This window comes from Danio rerio, chromosome 16 (assembly GCF_049306965.1).
Source record: "Danio rerio strain Tuebingen ecotype United States chromosome 16, GRCz12tu, whole genome shotgun sequence".
NCBI lineage: Eukaryota > Metazoa > Chordata > Actinopteri > Cypriniformes > Danionidae > Danio > Danio rerio.
The window spans coordinates 1,475,001-1,492,669 of record NC_133191.1 but is presented as its reverse complement, the minus strand read 5'-3'; the positions used below and the strand labels follow the sequence as shown (position 1 = coordinate 1,492,669).

Genomic DNA, 17,669 nt, shown 5'->3' with positions numbered 1-17,669 from the left:
AAAGATGCACTGCTAAAAAATGTTTGTTAAAGCATTAACCAGTGTAAACGATCTGGACATACATTGCTGCTGAGGAAGCGGAAGGCCAGGCGTATGATCAGCGCAGCCCAGAACATGTGCAGACACAGCAGAACCATCAGCAGACCGTTAAAGAAGTAATATCCGAAGAACGGAGGGTAGAGCGTCACGGGATACACCCACGTACAGTACATGATCCTGAGAAACACACAGAACAATAACATCAAGGGTCTGCACCATGAAGCCGGATTAAGTTTCAGTTCAGTTTGCACAAATACTGGATTTTAGGTTCCATGAAGCTGGCTTAGGTTAGTCACTCTTTGTCACTAACCTGCTCCGAGGCAAGATATGTTCAAGTTATCTTTGGGTTATGTACTGGTTAGCTTCTGGTTATGTTCCAAGTCATGTTCTAGTTGTATACAGGTTATCTTTAGGTTATGTTCTGAGTATATTCAGGTTATATTCTGGTTATGTTCAGGTTATATTTTATTTATGTTCAGGTTATGTTCTAGTTTTGTTCAGGTGATGTTCTGGTAATGTTCTGTAGTATTCAGGTTATATTCTGGTTGTGTTATGGTTATATTCAGGTTTAATTCGGCTTATGTTCAGGTTATGTTCTAGTTATATCCAGGTAATGTTCTGGTTGTATTCAGGTTATGTTGTGGTTATTTGCAGGTTATATTCTGTTTATATTCAGATTATGTTCTTGTTATATTTAGGTTATATACTGGTTATCTCTAGGTTGTGTTCTAGGATATATTCATGTCATGTTCTGCTTTTCTTTAGGTTGTGTTCTGGTTATGTACAGACTATCTTCATGTTATGTTCTGGTTATGTTGCGGTTGTATTCTGTTTATGTTCAGATTATGTTCTTGTTATATTCCGGTTGTGTTCTGGTTATCTTCTGGTTGTGTTCTGGTTGTATACAGGTTATCTTTAGGTTTTGTATTGGTTATGTTCAGGCTATCTTCAGGTTATGTTCTGATATATTCAGGTTATAATCTGGCTATATTCAGGTTATATTCGGTTTATGTTCAGGTTATGTTCTAGTTATATTCAGGTCATGTTCCAGTTATATCCAGGTTAGATTATACTCTGGGTATTGTCAGGTTATATTCTGGTTATGTTCAGGTTATATTCTATTTATGTTCAGGTTATGTTCTAGTTCTAGTTATATCCAGGTAATGTTCTGGTTATATTCAGGTTATGTTGTGGTTATATGCAGGTTATATTTTGTTTATGTTCAGATTATGTTCTGGTTATATTTAGGTTATCTCTAGGTTGTGTTCTGGTTATATACAGACTATCTTCATGTTATGTTCTGGTTATCTTCGGTTTGTGTTCTGGTTGTATACAGGTTATCTTTAGGTTTTGTTCTGGTTATATTCAGGCTATATTCAGGTTATGTTCTGGATATATTCAGGTTATAATCCGGCTTTATTCAGGTTATATTCGGTTTACGTTCAGGTTATGTTTTAGTTATATTCAGGACATGTTCCAGTTATATGAAGGTTGTGTCTGGTTTTATTCTGTTTATGTTCAGATTATGCTCTGGTTATATTTAGGTTATATTATGGTTATCTCTAGGTTGTGTTCTGGTTATATACAGAATATATTCAGGTTATGTTCTGCTTATCTTTAGGTTGTGTTCCGGTTGTATAAAGGTTATCTTTAGGTTATGTTCAGGTTGTATTCAGGCTATCTTCAGGTTATATTCTGGTTATGTTCTAGTTATGTTCTGGTTGCTCAAGTTATCTGTAGGTTGTGTTCTGGTTATATACAGAATATATTCAGGTCATGTTCTGCTTATCTTTAGGTTGCATTTCGGTTGTATAAAGGTTATCTTTAGGTTATGTTCAGGTTGTATTCAGGCTATCTTCAGGTTATACTCTGGTTATGTTCTAGCTATATTCAGGTCGCTCAAGTTATCTTTAGGTTGTGTTCTGGTTATATACAGACTATCTTCAGGTAATGTTCTGTTTATATTTCAGTTGTATTCCTTTTATGTTCTGATTATGTTTTGGTTATATTCAGGTAATGTTTTGGTTATATTCCGGTTATCTCTAGGTTGTGTTCTGGTTTTATAGAAGATATATTCAGGTTACATTTTGATTATGTTCAGGTTGTGTTCTTGTTCAGGCAATATTCTGGTTATGCTCTGCTTATATTCTAGTTAAATTCGTGCTATCTTTATGTTATGTTATGGTTATATTCAGGCAATTTTATTAGGTTATGTTCAGTTAATATTAAGGCTATCTTTAGGTTATGTTCTGGTTTCTTGTGGTTATGTTCTGGTTATAATCAATCTTTGGCTTATGTTCAGTTTTTCAGCACTAATACAGAAATGTCAGCCATTGCATTTGTGTATTTCAGACAAACATGCTTCACATTATACTTTCAAAATGTTTCCAAACAGATCCATTAACATGCAAATATACAAATTTACAAAAAGTATTACATTTAAAACCTATATACTTATTCTTTATCCTGACCAAAGCCAGTACAATGTGTTTAACCACAGTTTAATGTAAGCAGAGAAACAAAGAGACTGATGATGTGATGTACCGGAAAGGGAAGATGATGAGGCGTGTGACGATGAAGATGGCAGCAAACAGGATGAAGATGTAGTTGCATGCGTTCTTCCATCGGGCGTAGTTAAACATCTTAGCTGACTGAGAGATAGAGAGAGAGATGACATGAGGAGAGAAACTGATGTGTTCAGATATATGAGAGAGAGACGGGAATAGTTTTTCTGGTGAAACAGATCAAGCTGTGGAATATTCGAGTACTGGGTTGATTATTAATTCTTGTGGATTTCTGAAGTGTGCATTTGTGTTGTCTTCCACATAACAACATTTTAAATATTGGAAATTAAATGAATGTTGCACTCAGCGCAGTTCCACTTTGGCTTGTTTCGGGATGGTAAAGCAGCTAGCACAGCCAGCGCATGGTCTAAAAGTGTTGTCTTTATTCTCTTCATGTTCACAGTCAGTCGTTGCCTTCCCTTAATCGCACCTCAGTCTTCATTCAGCAGATCTGTGTGCATGTGTACAGTGTAGTGTGTGTTGTGAGATGTGTGTGTGTGTGTGTGTGTTGTTCTGACCTCCAGCAGATAGTCGGCTGAGTCGTGCATGAACATGATGAGCGTTCCTGCTCGGATGTAGTTCACACACCAGGAGAAGCTGATGAGCAGGATGGTGGCAACATGATGGATGATCTGCTCTTTAAAGTCCTGCAGGAGAGCGTGAGGTAACACTGAAGTCATTATACCAAAATCATATAAGTTCATCCATTCATCCATCCGTTAATTCATCCATCCATCCATTCACTCACTCACTCACTCCTCCATCTACTCACTCTCTTACTCACTCTTTCTTATTCATTGATTAATTAATTTGCTCATTCATTGATTCATCCACTCACTCACCCATTCACTCACTCACCCATCCACCCACTCAATCGTTTATACATACATTCATTTACTCACTCACTCATCAATCCATTATCCATCCAGCCATCCACCCACTCACTTGTTCATTGATTAAATGATTCATTCATTCATTCATTCCTTTGTTCATTCATCCATTGATACATCAACTTACGCACCCACCCATCCATTTATCCATCAATTACTTCATCCATCCATCCACTCACTCAGTTACCCATATACCCACCCACTCATTCATTCATACATACATCCACTCACTCACAAACCCACCGATCCATCCATCCATCTACCCACTCACTTTTTAATTGATTGACTGATTGATTGATTCATTCATTCATCTAATGATTCATCTACTCACTCATTCACCCATTCACTTACTCACCCATCCACCCACTCATTCATTCATACATACATCTACTCACTCACTCACCCATCTATCCATCCATCCACCCACCCACCCACTTGTTCATTGATTCATTCATCCATTGATTCATCCACTTACTCACTCACCCATTTACTCACTCACCCATCCACCCACTCATTCATACACACATACATTTACTCACTCACTCATCTGTCCATCCGTCTATCCACCCACTCGCTTGTTCATTGATTGATTGATCCATGCATTCATCCATTGATTCATCCACTCACTTACCTACTCATTCATCCATCCATTAATTCATCCATCCATCCACTCACCCATCCACTCATTCATTCATACATACATCTACTTACTTACTCACCCACCCATATGTCCATCCATCCACCCACCCACTCATTCATTGAGTGATTCATTCATGTATCCATTGATTCATCCACTCACTCACTCACTCACTAATCCATCCACTTACTCACCTACTCACTCACCCATCCACCCACCTACTTATTCATTCATACATACATTCATCCACTCACACACTCACCCACCTATCCATCCATCCACCCACCCACTCATTCATTCATTCTTACATACATCCATCCACTCATTTACTCACTTACCCAACTATCCACCCATCCACCTACTCACGCACTTGTTCACTGATTCATTCATTTGTTCACTTGTTCATTTGTACTCACTCACTCATCCATTCATTCACCCACCCACTCGTTCATTGATTCATTCATTCATTTGTTCACTTGTACTCACTCACCCATCCATCTACTCACCCATCTACCCACTCACTCATCCAGTCATCCACTTACCGACTCACTTATTCATTCATTTATTCATTCGTTCATTGATTCATCCATTGATATATCCATCCATGATATAAAACATTTTAATTTAATACAATTTTAAATAAAATGTTCAGCTTAAGTTTATTTAATAACACGATGATATTCAAAATCTATTTTAGGTCCACTTTATAATTTTATTTTATTTATAAATCAGTGTCAGGCTCAAACCCGTGTGTTTGAATGCATTTCTGACTTCAGATGAATTAGATGGATTGTGGTCGACTGTATTTCCCTAAAGCTGAAGGTAAATGGAAACATTGGGGACATCTGCTGCTTTGAATACAGCGCTGCTCAAAATATAAAGCCAACAACAACGAGCCGTTTGAAGGAAACGATTCATTGAGATGCAAAAATGAGGTCTGCGCTGTGATTGGCTGATGGAGGACTTACCTTGCGCTTGACGTCCGACGCCACACTGAACAGGAGAGAGGTGTAAAAGGCCAGTTCCAGCATGTAGTACCAGTACTGAGACGGCAGGAGTGTCTGAACGAGGACAAATAAATAAAACAATCACTCATCAGCTGTTCGGTGACATGAGCTTTAGATCACTTCAGCTCAATGTAAAGTAGAAGTAGGCAAAAACTTTCACTTATAGGATGTCTGCATTATCATTATGCTGACTATATCCTGACTCTCATGTACACTCACCGGCCACTTTATTAGGTACATCTTACTAGTACTAGGTTGGAGCACCTTTCACCTTCAGAGCTTTCTCAATCCTTCATGGCATAGGTACTGGAAATATAACATAAGGTGTACCTAATAAAGTGGCCGGTGAGTGTTTGTTTTGTTTTTGCAGCTTCACAAAAATGTAGCCTGAAGCAAGTATTTAAGAGGAGCCTGTGCTGGCGTCTACAGCGCATACAGCATCTACCTGATGTTTATTAAAGCAGATGTAACTCACCAGAGTGGGAAACCCTTTCCACATCTCTTCTAAATCATATAACCAGGGTTTCTAGAAACACAGATGGATACCATGCGTTATGTAATAAATCATCACAGAAACAAAAACATGAATAAAACTAGGGCTGCACAATATATATTGAATAAGTATTGTTATTGCAGATGATAAAGTGTATAAAAAGGAATCAGAGAGTGAAATTTAACACCTTTTAAGACCTTTTCTTAACATTTTGAGACCTCATCATCGCCACTTTAGCATGCAATTCATAGCATTGGAGACATTTCACTCTAAATCACTCTGTTTAGTGTCTATTATTGTTTAGCTGTATCCCTTCTAGACTTTACCAGTAGATGGCGCCTAAAGAACAGCAGGGATAATGGTGTTGCCTTGGTTACTGCAGTAAACAAAGCAGCATTATGTCAAATCTAGCTACTAAACTACACAGCATCCTATTTACAGCATATTAGCATACAGCTATACATAATACTATCAAAAATGTCATCTTGTAAAAGTGCTTTTTAATACTTTTCAGGGGCCTTAAATTTCACTAAATTTACTCATTAGTGTTTAATACTTTTTAAAACACAGAGGACCCCCCCCCCTGTAACAGTATATTCAATATTCATAACGCAGGAAAGTGCAACAAATTTAGATTTATGTGCCAAGCATTGTGTGACGCATGCATAGGTCATTCATCCAAATCCGACCAATCAGATGAGGCCTTTACTATCTTTATCCCCGCCTCCCTGTTAGATGAACCCAGAGCTGAAAATAAACACTAATGCTGGGAGACATGAAAAGAAAACTAGATTCTTAAAGTTTGAGGACAAACTTTGAGGCTGGCTTGTGAACGCCTGATGGTAATTGTTTATTTAGTTTATTTAAGTTTTAAAAATTATGAAAATATAGATAGATCGACAGATAGACAAATAGATAGATAGACAGATAGATAATAGATAGATTACCATGTTACTAGCATGATTCTAGCATAATTTAGCATGTTAGTAGCATGATTCTAGTATAAATTAGCATGTTACTAGCATAGTTCTAGTATGAATTAGCATGTTACTAGCATGATTCTAGCCTGAATTAGCATGTTATTAGCATGATTCTAGCATGAATTAGCATGTCACTAGCATAATTCTAGCATGAATTAGCATGTTATTAGCATGATTCTAACATGAATTAGCATGTTACTAGCATGATTCTAGCATAAATTGGCATGTTAGTAGCATGATTCTAGCATGAATTAGCATGTTATTAGGATGATTCTAGCATGAATTAGCATGTTATTAGCATGATTCTAGCATGAATTAGCATGTTATTAGCATGATTCTAACATGAATTAGCATGTTACTAGCATGATTCTAGCATAAATTAGCATGTTGTTAGCATGATTCTAGCATGAATTAGCATGTTGTTAGCATGATTCTAGCATGAATTAGCATGTTACTAGCAAGATAGATAGATAGATAGATAGATAGATAGATAGATAGATAGATAGATAGATAGATAGATAGATAGATAGATAGATAGATAGATAGATAGATAGATAGATAGATAGATAGATAGATGGTGGGCTAGCATGAGTCAAACAAGCCAACCCCCGCTTCTCTACGATATTCTGAAACATGAGATATAGCTGCTGTTATATTGTTGCTAGGTTAGTCTGTTTTGTTGCTATGAAGTTGATTGACAGCTTAGACTGATGATGTATCAAAGCTTCTTGCCAGTATGAACACTTAAAAGCAACACCCATGTCTCTATCACACTGCAGCATGACGATATCAGTCTGAACCTCTATAATGGCAGTCTATGGGACCGTTGCTAGGGTGTTGTATCTGGTTGTTAGGGGTGTGCCTAGAAAGTTAAAAGCTCATCAGTTATTGGTTGTTTGGTAGTCTAAGTTAAATGAGCCCAGTTAGAAGTCTGTGCGACAGTCTGATGTATAGTTATGAGCTCACAAAGTTTGGTGCAATGTTAAGCCAATGGGATCTTTCCAATGGTCCTGGGATGTTTTTCGGAAAACCGAAAATCGGATCAGTCCGAAAAGATATAGCAACCCGAGTCAGACCAGTTTGGAGGTCTGATGTGAGTTTGGTGGTCATAGCTCGAAAGCTCTAGGAGGAGATAGAGTTTAATTTTTAGTCTCAGAAGAAAAATAGGATAACAATAGTCTGGCTTGCTACACAAGTCAGCCTAATGACAACAATAAAAGAATTGATGCTAGCTGATAGTAATAGCAGTTTGCAAGTTAGTAGTATCATAAGAAACATTCACTTTTGCAAACACTGAACAACAATATGGCATAGTATGCCAGTATCGTGCAGCCCTTGTTAAAACTGTCTGAAACTGCAACTGACTTACATCTATTAATGCAGCAAGACCACCGATGAAGGCCAGAAGATAAAAGGCGAATCTCCAGCTATAAAAGAACAAAAGGGTCAGTTAGGGTTGATGTACAAAGTCCAGCAAAATCCACTAAAGGAGGTAAAGCCTTCTCATATATGGCTCCTAAACTCAAGAATAGGCTTCCTGATAATGTCCGAGGCTCAGACACACTCTCTTAGTTCAAAGCTAGAGAAAAGACCTGGCCTCGCAGAACTTCTTCAGCAGGTTTGGTCTGTCTTGATTTCTGCGGCGTCTGAACCAGCGCTGGACCTGCCGCTCTGTCCATCCCGTCTGCTTGCTCAGCTTCTCCACTGAACTCTGAAAGAGTAAATAACAGCACAACAGTAAGCGTGGGCTTCTCCAGTACTAATGGGCATCAGCAGCGCTCGTTCTCACCTGTGTGGGGTTTTTGCTTGTGTTGCAATAGTAGGACTCCAGTGCTGGATTGTGTGCAACTCTCCGTCTCACCGTTTCCTTCAGGCCCAGCAGAGAGGCCAGCGGTGTAGCAACATATCTGAGCAAACAAGCAGATTTCAGAAGCATTTAATGCGCTAGAAAGAGTTTTGGTAGTGATTTGTTCATTAGTAATATTGTAAAGCATACATTTGCTACAGCAATCCACATGAACATTTACTAGATGTTGTTAGAGGTTCAATTCTAATCAAAAACCACCAAAGTAGTTTTGAATCGCAAATCTACTTTATTAATATTGTCAAAAGTATGTTTTTTTTTCTTTGGTATTACTATTATTTATTGATTATTGTGACTTATTCTATCTATCTATCTATCTATCTATCTATCTATCTATCTATCTATCTATCCATCCATCCATCCATCCATCCATCCATCCATCCATCCATCCATCCATCCATCCATCTATCTATCTATCTATCTATCTATCTATCTATCTATCTATCTATCTATCTATCTATCTATCTATCTATCTATCTATCTATCTATCTATCTATCTATCTATCTATCCATCCATCCACCTATTCATCCATCCATCCATCCATCTATCTATCTATCCATCCACCTATTCATCCATCCATCCATCCATCCATCCATCCATCCATCTATCCATCCACCTATTCATCCATCCTTCCATCTATCCATCTATCCATCTACCTATTCATCCATCCATCCATCCATCAATCCACCCATACATCTATCCATCCACCTATTCATCCATCCTTCCATCCATCCATCTATCTATCTATCCACCTATTCATCCATCCATCCATCCATCCATCCATCCACCCATTCATCCATCCATCCATCCATCCATCCATCCATCCACCCATCCATCCATCCATCCATCCATAAATCCATCCATCCATCCGTCTATCTATCTATCTATCTATCTATCTATCTATCTATCTATCTATCTATCTATCTATCTATCTATCTATCTATCTATCTATCTATCTATCTATCTATCTATCTATCTATCCATTCCTCCATCTATCTATCCATCCATCCATCCATTCCTCCATCTATCTATCTATCCATCCATCCATCCATCCATCCATCCATCCATCTATCTATTTATCCATCCATCCATCCATCCATCCATCCATCCATCCATCCATCCATCCATCCATCCATCTATCTATCTATCTATCTATCTATCTATCTATCTATCTATCTATCTATCTATCTATCTATCTATCTATCTATCTATCTATCTATCTATCTATCTATCTATCTATCTATCTATCTATCTATCTAGGGGTTAAGCATTTTATTAAGAATTAAGGAAACCGGTAACCATTGACTTCCATAGTATGTGTTTATGGAGGGACATCAATGGTTACCGTTTTCTGACAGAACAAAACAACTCAATCTGGTTAACACATGACGACAGGATGTCCATTTTCAGATGAAAGAAGAAGGAAGAATGAGCGAGTAATAAGACGATGTGAAGGGGAAAGAGATGAAGAGTGAAATGAAGCAGCGAGAGAAGGCATTAAAGTTTAAAGAGCTCAGGAAAAAGCTTGCAGACACAAATAGAACGACAGATCTATTATAAACAGGCCAGACAGAAAGAAAAAGGCTCAGCTTATCAAATATCAGACAGAATGAAAAACAACCAGCTCTCAGATAGACATATGCCGATATTAATGAACATGCACAATCCATCCATCCATTTTTCTGCCCACACATCCATCTATTGTGATAATGAACATGCACAATATTGATACTGTAGTCAATAACTATTTATTATTAAAACTTTTAGAGTGCCTTTTCTGAATATTGCTCAATATTGAACATTATAAGAACTCATGATGGCTATGAACTGTTGATTTGAATGCATTAATGTTTAATAATGAGACTTTATTGTCAAGTGTTACCTGTTGAACTTTATAATCATTTTGCAACTTCCTTAACTAAGTATTTCAGAGTTATTATACCTGTTAAAGTAATATTAATATTTAAAAATACTGTTATAATACCGGCAGAATCCTACTCTCATTTATTTAAACAGATGAGCGCAGGAATAGAGATTTAAATACTCACTTCTCGAAGAGCTGTCGTATGAGCAGAAACAGCACAGCGATGGGCAGCGCCACCCACAGGTCGCGAGCTTTAGCGTAGACCCGTCCGTCCCGGTCCTCCAGATCAGCCCATCCCAGACCCTCGGGGAACCAGAGACGCTCCTGCCAGAACAGCTCGCTCAGACCCGCCAGCATCTGCAGCAACACAACACTCGTTCAGTTCATCTGTTCATACATTCATCAATCCTCCATCCACTTTTTTACATTCTTGCTAATCCATCCATTCATTCGTTTTACAGCTCACTCAGATGCTCACTTAGCTCAACTTTATTTATTTATTTATTTGTTTGTTTGTCAATTCCACCATCAGTCTTTACATCAACTCTCTATTTATGTCTAGCAATCTGTCTGTCCAACAGTATCTCTACATATATTTGTCAAACGTTCATCCAATTTTTTTACCTATTCATCCATCCATCATTTTTTTCTGCCAGTCAATCCATCCATCCATCAATCTATCTGTCAATCCACCAATTTTTCTGCCCATCCATCCATCAATCCATCTATTTCTCTGCCAATTCATTCATCCAGCCATAAATTATTCTACCCATCCATCTACCCATCCATCAATTTGTCTGCCCATCCATCCATCAATTTTTCTACACATACATTCATCATTTTTTCTGCCTATTCCTCCGTCCATGTGTCAATAAACAAATTTTTCTGCCCATCCATCCATCCATCCATTTTTCTGCCAATTCATCCACTCATACCCCAATTTTTTCTGCCCCATCCATTCATCCATCATTTTTTCTGCCTATCCATCTATCCCATCCATCCATCCATTCATCAATCCACCAATTTTTCTGACCATCCATCCATCCATCCATGTATCTATTTTTCTGCCAATTCATCCATTCATCCATCAATTCATCCATCCATCCATGCATCTATTTTCTACTAATTCATCTATCCATCCATTTTTCTGCCAATTCATCCACTCATACCCCAATTTTTTCTGCCCCATCCATTCATCCATCATTTTTTCTGCCTATCCATCTATCCCATCCATCCATCCATCCATTCATCAATCCACCAATTTTTCTGCCCATCCATCCATCCATCCATCCATCCATCCAATGTATGTATTTTTCTGCAAATTCATCCACCCATCCACCAATTTTTTCTGCCAATCCGTTTATTATTATTTTTTTATCCATCAATTCCATCCATCTATCATCCATCCATCCAGCTTTCTATCCATCCATCCTTCCATCTGTCCATCCATCCATGCATCTAGCTATCCATCTTTCTATCCATATATTCATTTTGTTCATTATTGATTATTGAGTGGATGGACAATCTATTCATCACACAAACACACACACAAAACCTCTAACGCACACACTGATTATTGCAATAAATGATTAATGTTGTCTTATCAAACACAACAGTGCTATTAAATCTGCTGTGTGCAAGCACTGGATCATGTTAAACATCGATTCATGACATCCCTCCATGCTTTTCAAACACATTTAAAGGGCACCTATTATGCAAAAATCACTTTTATAAGGGGTTTAGACAAAGTTGTGCGTCAGCAGTGTGTGAATATCTCCAGCCTCTAATGGTCAACATGAATTAATTGTGCTGTTTATAATCAGACTTGATAGAAACAGACTGCAGAAACACTTTGATTGACGTTCTCCCTTTGCACGTGTCATCAGAGGGGGAAAGCCCCGCCCACTAGTCTCCCTCATTAGCATAAACAGAATCAGAAGCAGCCGTCATAAGCAGAATTAGAGTGTTTGAGCTGCTGAAGATGATGTCAGCATAGACTCAGAGGATTATAGATGTGGAGTTTTAGATCAACACCGACAGAAGTCTGTCAACAGGAGCATGAAGCACACACTGACCAATGACAACATGCAGACCATGCTCAAACCTCACACACATACACTCTAAAGACAGCAGAGATGCATTCTACATCCCTTATAACATAATATAATCATATAATTAACATCATGTTGGCTCCTAGATTAAACTAAACTGTGCAGATGTATTCAGACTCGACCTGCAGACGATCATGTACAGGCTTCAGAGCGACCGCAGCTGATCTAGATTTAGAGTAAGAGCGGTTATTTTAGTCCTTTTAAAGGGAAAGAGCATGTGTGTTCTTCACATTACAGAGCGGGATTTACTCGAGCACACAGCGGTACCTGAGGTCTGTGTGATGTGGTCACTGTATTGTGGTTTTATAATGATCACGGGCGCTTGTTAAGTCGCGTACCGCTATTAATCTTAGGGGTGTAATACACTGATAGTTGAAGACAAAGTTATGAGCCCGACAGTGTTATATTTTCTTTCTTTTTTCCAGTATATTCCAAGTTCCAGACAAAACAGACTTGAGGAATTGTGTTCGTTGAATTATATTGTCTTGTGTACACTTTGTTTTAAGTGTATAATTCATGCTATTGCAAACCAGGTAATGGTTTGCAATAGCATGACTTATACACTTAAAACAAGATTTTTAGCTCAATAAACTACTAATTAGCTGCTTATTAATCATAGATATATACACTAGATATCGCATAGGGACCCTGAGCATGCGTCAATAGCGCCGCCACATTGGTACAGTGCTCCCAGGACAAATGTCATTCAACCGCACTAGTCAAGACAGTGTTATTACGTGAAGATGCGGGACTTTAGCGCTGTCTACGGGTGTAGTAATGAGCAAACAAAGAAAACAAAGCACAAAGGCAGAACATTTCATAGGTAATATTAAGTTTTTTCTGTTTTTTATGTTCTGAACTTTTGTGCTAAACAGTAGCGTTATTGATGATAGTCACTTACTGCATTCACCATACGGCAAAGCAGCTCCAACTCGCACTAAACACTCGGCTTATGCTAGTTTTGTTGAATAAAATCAGCAAACAATGCAAAAGAAATATGACAACAAGATGCTGCGCTGCCAGAAACTTGTATTATTGTCGCCTAACATTAGTGAAAGAGTCGTTTGGGGGATTCATTCACAAACGAATCGCTCCTCTGTCAGTATGAGAAGTAAAAGCAGGAGAGGAGCTGTGTTTCAGGACATGATTAGATCAGATTTAACAGGGAGGGTGAATAGTACATTTCTGTACACACAAACACAAGCTTTTTGTCAGGAATGGCCGTGCGGTCACTGATCCATCAATGTAGAAAAGTGATGTCAAATTATAATTTTCGTAATTAGAAAAATAAAATTACATACTAACATCCAGGAAAACTCCCGATCACAGATATATGTGTATATGTGTATATCTCTGGCTTTGCATGGCAACAGTCCTCCACTGTACCTTGGTCAGGCATTCATTTAAAAGGAGCGCTACCCTGTAGCAAGATGGCGGCGCTATTGACGCATTCCGTCCAATAGACAACAATAGGCCAGGCGACATCTAGTGTATATATCTATGCTTATTAATAGTTAATAAGGTAGCAGTTGGCTTTAGGTATTGGGATTAGGGATGTAAAATAAGATCATGCTTTATAAGTGTTAACCAAGCGGCGTCCTCCCGCTCTCTCTCAGGAAGCCAATACGGAAGTAACTGAAACTGCAATTCATCTGAAATTCCGCTAGTCCTGGCCGCTCCTGGCTCCAAAACAGAGCACATTTTAATTGAGCCCACTGTTAGAATGGCCAACTTTACAGCAGAAAAAAAGGTGTTTACAGCCTGCTACAAAGAAAGATTTTGGTTAATACAGCTAATATTACCCTTCATGACAACTGTGAGGGGGTGAATTTTTTTATAACTCATCCGTTTCCTTTATATTAAGTTATATTAAGTTTGCATAATTTAGGGCGTGGCCACTTGAGTGACAGCTAGGTCTCGTTGGTCGCCGTCACGTCACCTCAGCTGAATCCTGCAGATTAGTCACTGAACTCGGCATATTTATCGTATTTCTGTGTTGTTTTATGTGGCTTTACACAGTCGACTGCCTTTTGGACTTGTTTCCTACAATTATTAGATGGCATGTCATGCTGAGTGCACTTAATTGTGCTCACAAACCATTCACCTGGCCTCCGTTTCCCATGTGAGTAAAGTTATATACTTATATACCATCTCTATACATGTATTTGTTTTATTTAAGATCATTTATGGTTTATATTTATATTTAGAGCTGACGGATTGATTAGCTGTAGGCTCTAGATCAGTCATCTGAAGTGTTGTCATACAGTGTTCTGCTGGAGTTCATCAATAGTCTTACAGTAACTAACACAGACTATATCTGAAGTGTTTGGGTGTAATTCGCGTTTTCCTCCTGTTGAAAAACGTCATAAGAACAATGTTTAGTGGCTCAATGTATTACAGCAGTGTTTTTAAAAGTCTGAACACTTTATTTATATAGTGTACAACCAAGCACAGGTGGTCAGAATACAAACGAGTCACAGGTGATAAAGTATTAAGCGTTTCTCCCAAAGTAAAGTGTGTCTGAACGAGGTCCAAGCTAAATGCCAGCAGGTGTCTGTAGCTCCGCCTCACTCTCCGCCTCTTTGCCCTTGTTTGGTATCCCGCCGTGAGTGCGATGACGCGCAAACAAAATGGCAACGGTTGGCCGCGCCTACTTGTGGCTTCTTTTGCGCTCTTTAGAAACCTATGGGTGACGTCACGGACACTACGTCCATATATTTTACAGTCTATGGTGCTAACAAACAGTTATAAAGTGCTAATAATAGGCAGATAATAAGTCATTATTAAAATGGTGCAAATTGTTACTTAAATTAATGGGTTACACATTTTTCTTCTGGACAAAACCATTTTTTTACGTTAAAACTGCTATGGGCAATATTATTAAACCTCTTTAAAAATATATATATATATACACACACACATACACACAATCGCCGGCCACTTTATTAGGTACACCTTACTACCGTTTGGCCCCTCTTTTGCCGTCAGAACTGCTTTAATCCTTCGTGGCAGAGATTCAACAAGGTTCTGGAAATATTCCTCAGAGATTTTGCTCCATATTGACATGATAGCATCATTGCTCAGTTGATATATATATATATATATATATATATATATATATATATGTATATATATATAGGGTTTTTCACCTTTTATTGGGATAGGAAAGACAGGAAAGCACTGGAAGCAGAGAAAGGGGAGGGATTGGCATAGGACACAGGTGTCAAACTCAGTTCCAAAAGGGCCGCAGCTCTGCACAGTTTAGTTCCAACCCTAATTAAACACACCTGATCAAACTAATTGAGTCCTTCAGGCTTGTTTGAAACCTACAGGTAAGTGTCTTGGAGCAGGGTTGGAACTAAACTGTGCAGGGCTTCGGCCCTCCAGGAATTGAGTTTGACACTCCTGGCATAGGACCTCAAGCTGGGAATCAAACTCACCAAGAGCACTATGGTGTTACTGTATATGTCAGATCACTAAACCACTTATTGGCGCCAACAGGTTTTCAATATTAAAATAAATATATATTCTTTTGTGTTCAACCGATAAAAGATACTCAAACTGTTTTGTGATAATTAAATGATGACAGAATTAATTTTTTTGGATGAGCTGTCCCTTTAACCATGAACTGTCATTGTTGGATGAACTGTCCCTTTAAGAGCTGGTGTGGAAGGATGTGGTTTCTGATGCAACAGCCTGTAAAAGACGCAGCCGGGAGGATCTGCTGTTATTTGGTGCTCCTGAAAATATTGTTTCAAGCTTTACAGGTTTTAAGTGTCATAGTGACAGATCACAGGCAAAAGCGCGGTAAAACACAGGTCATGTTTTCATACATGATGTAATCGTGCAGCAGAGTTCAGTCCAAAGCAGAGCAAAGACTGAGAGATGTGCATTTGTGGACAGAATGAGGAAATATTTCAACAGCAAACACACATTACATCTCATCGCAGTCAGATAACTCAGCTCTACATCACTTCCTTCCTTATTTATCAGGGATCACCACGGCGGAATGAACCGCCAACTATTCCAGCATATGTTTTACACAGCGGATGTCCTTCCACCTGCAACCCAGTACTGCGAAAGACCCATACACTCTCACATTCATGCACACACTCAAACACTACGGACTATTTAGTTTAATTCACCTACTGACCTTATTCTGCGCTGACGAGCGGGCGCTGCCATCTGAATCTTTTTGGCTCGAGACTTTCGGTCTCATTCACTTCCATTCATTTTTAGACATTAAAAACTGCTCGTTACGCTGCTTGATGTTGCACTTTGATATTTCCTTGTTATATTATTCTACTTGGTCTGTATAGTCATGCAAACATTTGTTTGTAGAGCGAGTAGTTTGACCGTTTTCTGCCGTTTATTATTCCTAGTCATTTCTCCCATAGGCGACTGAATCGGAAGTCCTAAGACAATCGCGAAAACAGCCGCACTTCCGCATTTAAGAATAAGGTCAATAGCGCATGAGTTTGGACTGTGGCTGAAACCGGAGCACCCTGAGGAAACCCACGCCGATACGGGGAGAACATGCAAACTCCACCCAGAAATGCCAACTGACCCAGGCAGAACTCAAACCAGCAACCTTCTTGCTGATGACCACTGAGCCACCGTGTCACCCTTAAATGAACTCTCAAATAAAATGAAATCCTCTGAAGTGAACTGAAGTTGATACGGTGACGTAGTAAAACACACTTCTGTTTTAAAGTTTGGCTGAAGTGTACGGCCTTTTTGTCTTTCCTGTTGTGGGAACAGATGATAAAAACAACTCCAAATAAATAAAGTACCAATTGAGCATCAACGCCACAGCCTACCTGAGTATTGCTGCTGACCATGTCCATCCCTTTATGAGCACAGTGTCTCCATCTTCTGATGGCTACTTCCAGCAGGGTAACACACCATAAAGCTCAATCATCTCAGACTGGTGAACATGACGATGAGTTCACTGTACTCAAATGGCCTCAACAGTCACCAGAGCTCAATGCAATAGAGCAGCTTTAGGATGTGGTGGAACGGGAGATTGGCATCATGGATGTGCAGCCGACAAATCTGCAGCAACTGTGTGATGCTATCATGTCAATATGGAGCAAAATCTCTGAGGAATATTTCCAGTAGCTTGTTGAATCTCTGCCATGAAGGATTAAAGCAGTTCTGAAGTCAAAAAAGGCCAACCTGGTACTAGTGAGGTGTACCTAATAAAGTGGCCGGTGAGC

General features: G+C 38.8%; 1 protein-coding gene and 1 long non-coding RNA gene across 3 annotated transcripts in view; one reads left to right on the top strand and one right to left on the bottom strand.

Moving 5' to 3' along the window:
• The window catches only part of cers2b (ceramide synthase 2b), a 36,707-nt gene that overhangs the window by 4,307 nt on the left and 14,731 nt on the right, over window positions 1-17,669 (bottom strand). For both annotated transcript variants that reach the window (XM_073925681.1, XM_688576.9), the window contains exons 2-10: window positions 10,524-10,696; window positions 8,400-8,517; window positions 8,203-8,321; window positions 7,980-8,037; window positions 5,613-5,663; window positions 5,099-5,191; window positions 3,122-3,250; window positions 2,584-2,690; window positions 63-216 (exon numbers count right to left, since the gene is read on the bottom strand). In XM_073925681.1, coding sequence (XP_073781782.1) covers window positions 63-216; window positions 2,584-2,690; window positions 3,122-3,250; window positions 5,099-5,191; window positions 5,613-5,663; window positions 7,980-8,037; window positions 8,203-8,321; window positions 8,400-8,517; window positions 10,524-10,696 — 1,002 coding nt within the window. The remainder of the gene's footprint in view (window positions 1-62; window positions 217-2,583; window positions 2,691-3,121; window positions 3,251-5,098; window positions 5,192-5,612; window positions 5,664-7,979; window positions 8,038-8,202; window positions 8,322-8,399; window positions 8,518-10,523; window positions 10,697-17,669) is intronic.
• Window positions 987-3,447, top strand: LOC141378131 (uncharacterized). Its single transcript, XR_012391881.1, has 4 exons — window positions 987-1,663; window positions 1,705-1,782; window positions 1,987-2,118; window positions 2,192-3,447. It is a non-coding gene; the product is annotated as an uncharacterized lncRNA (long non-coding RNA).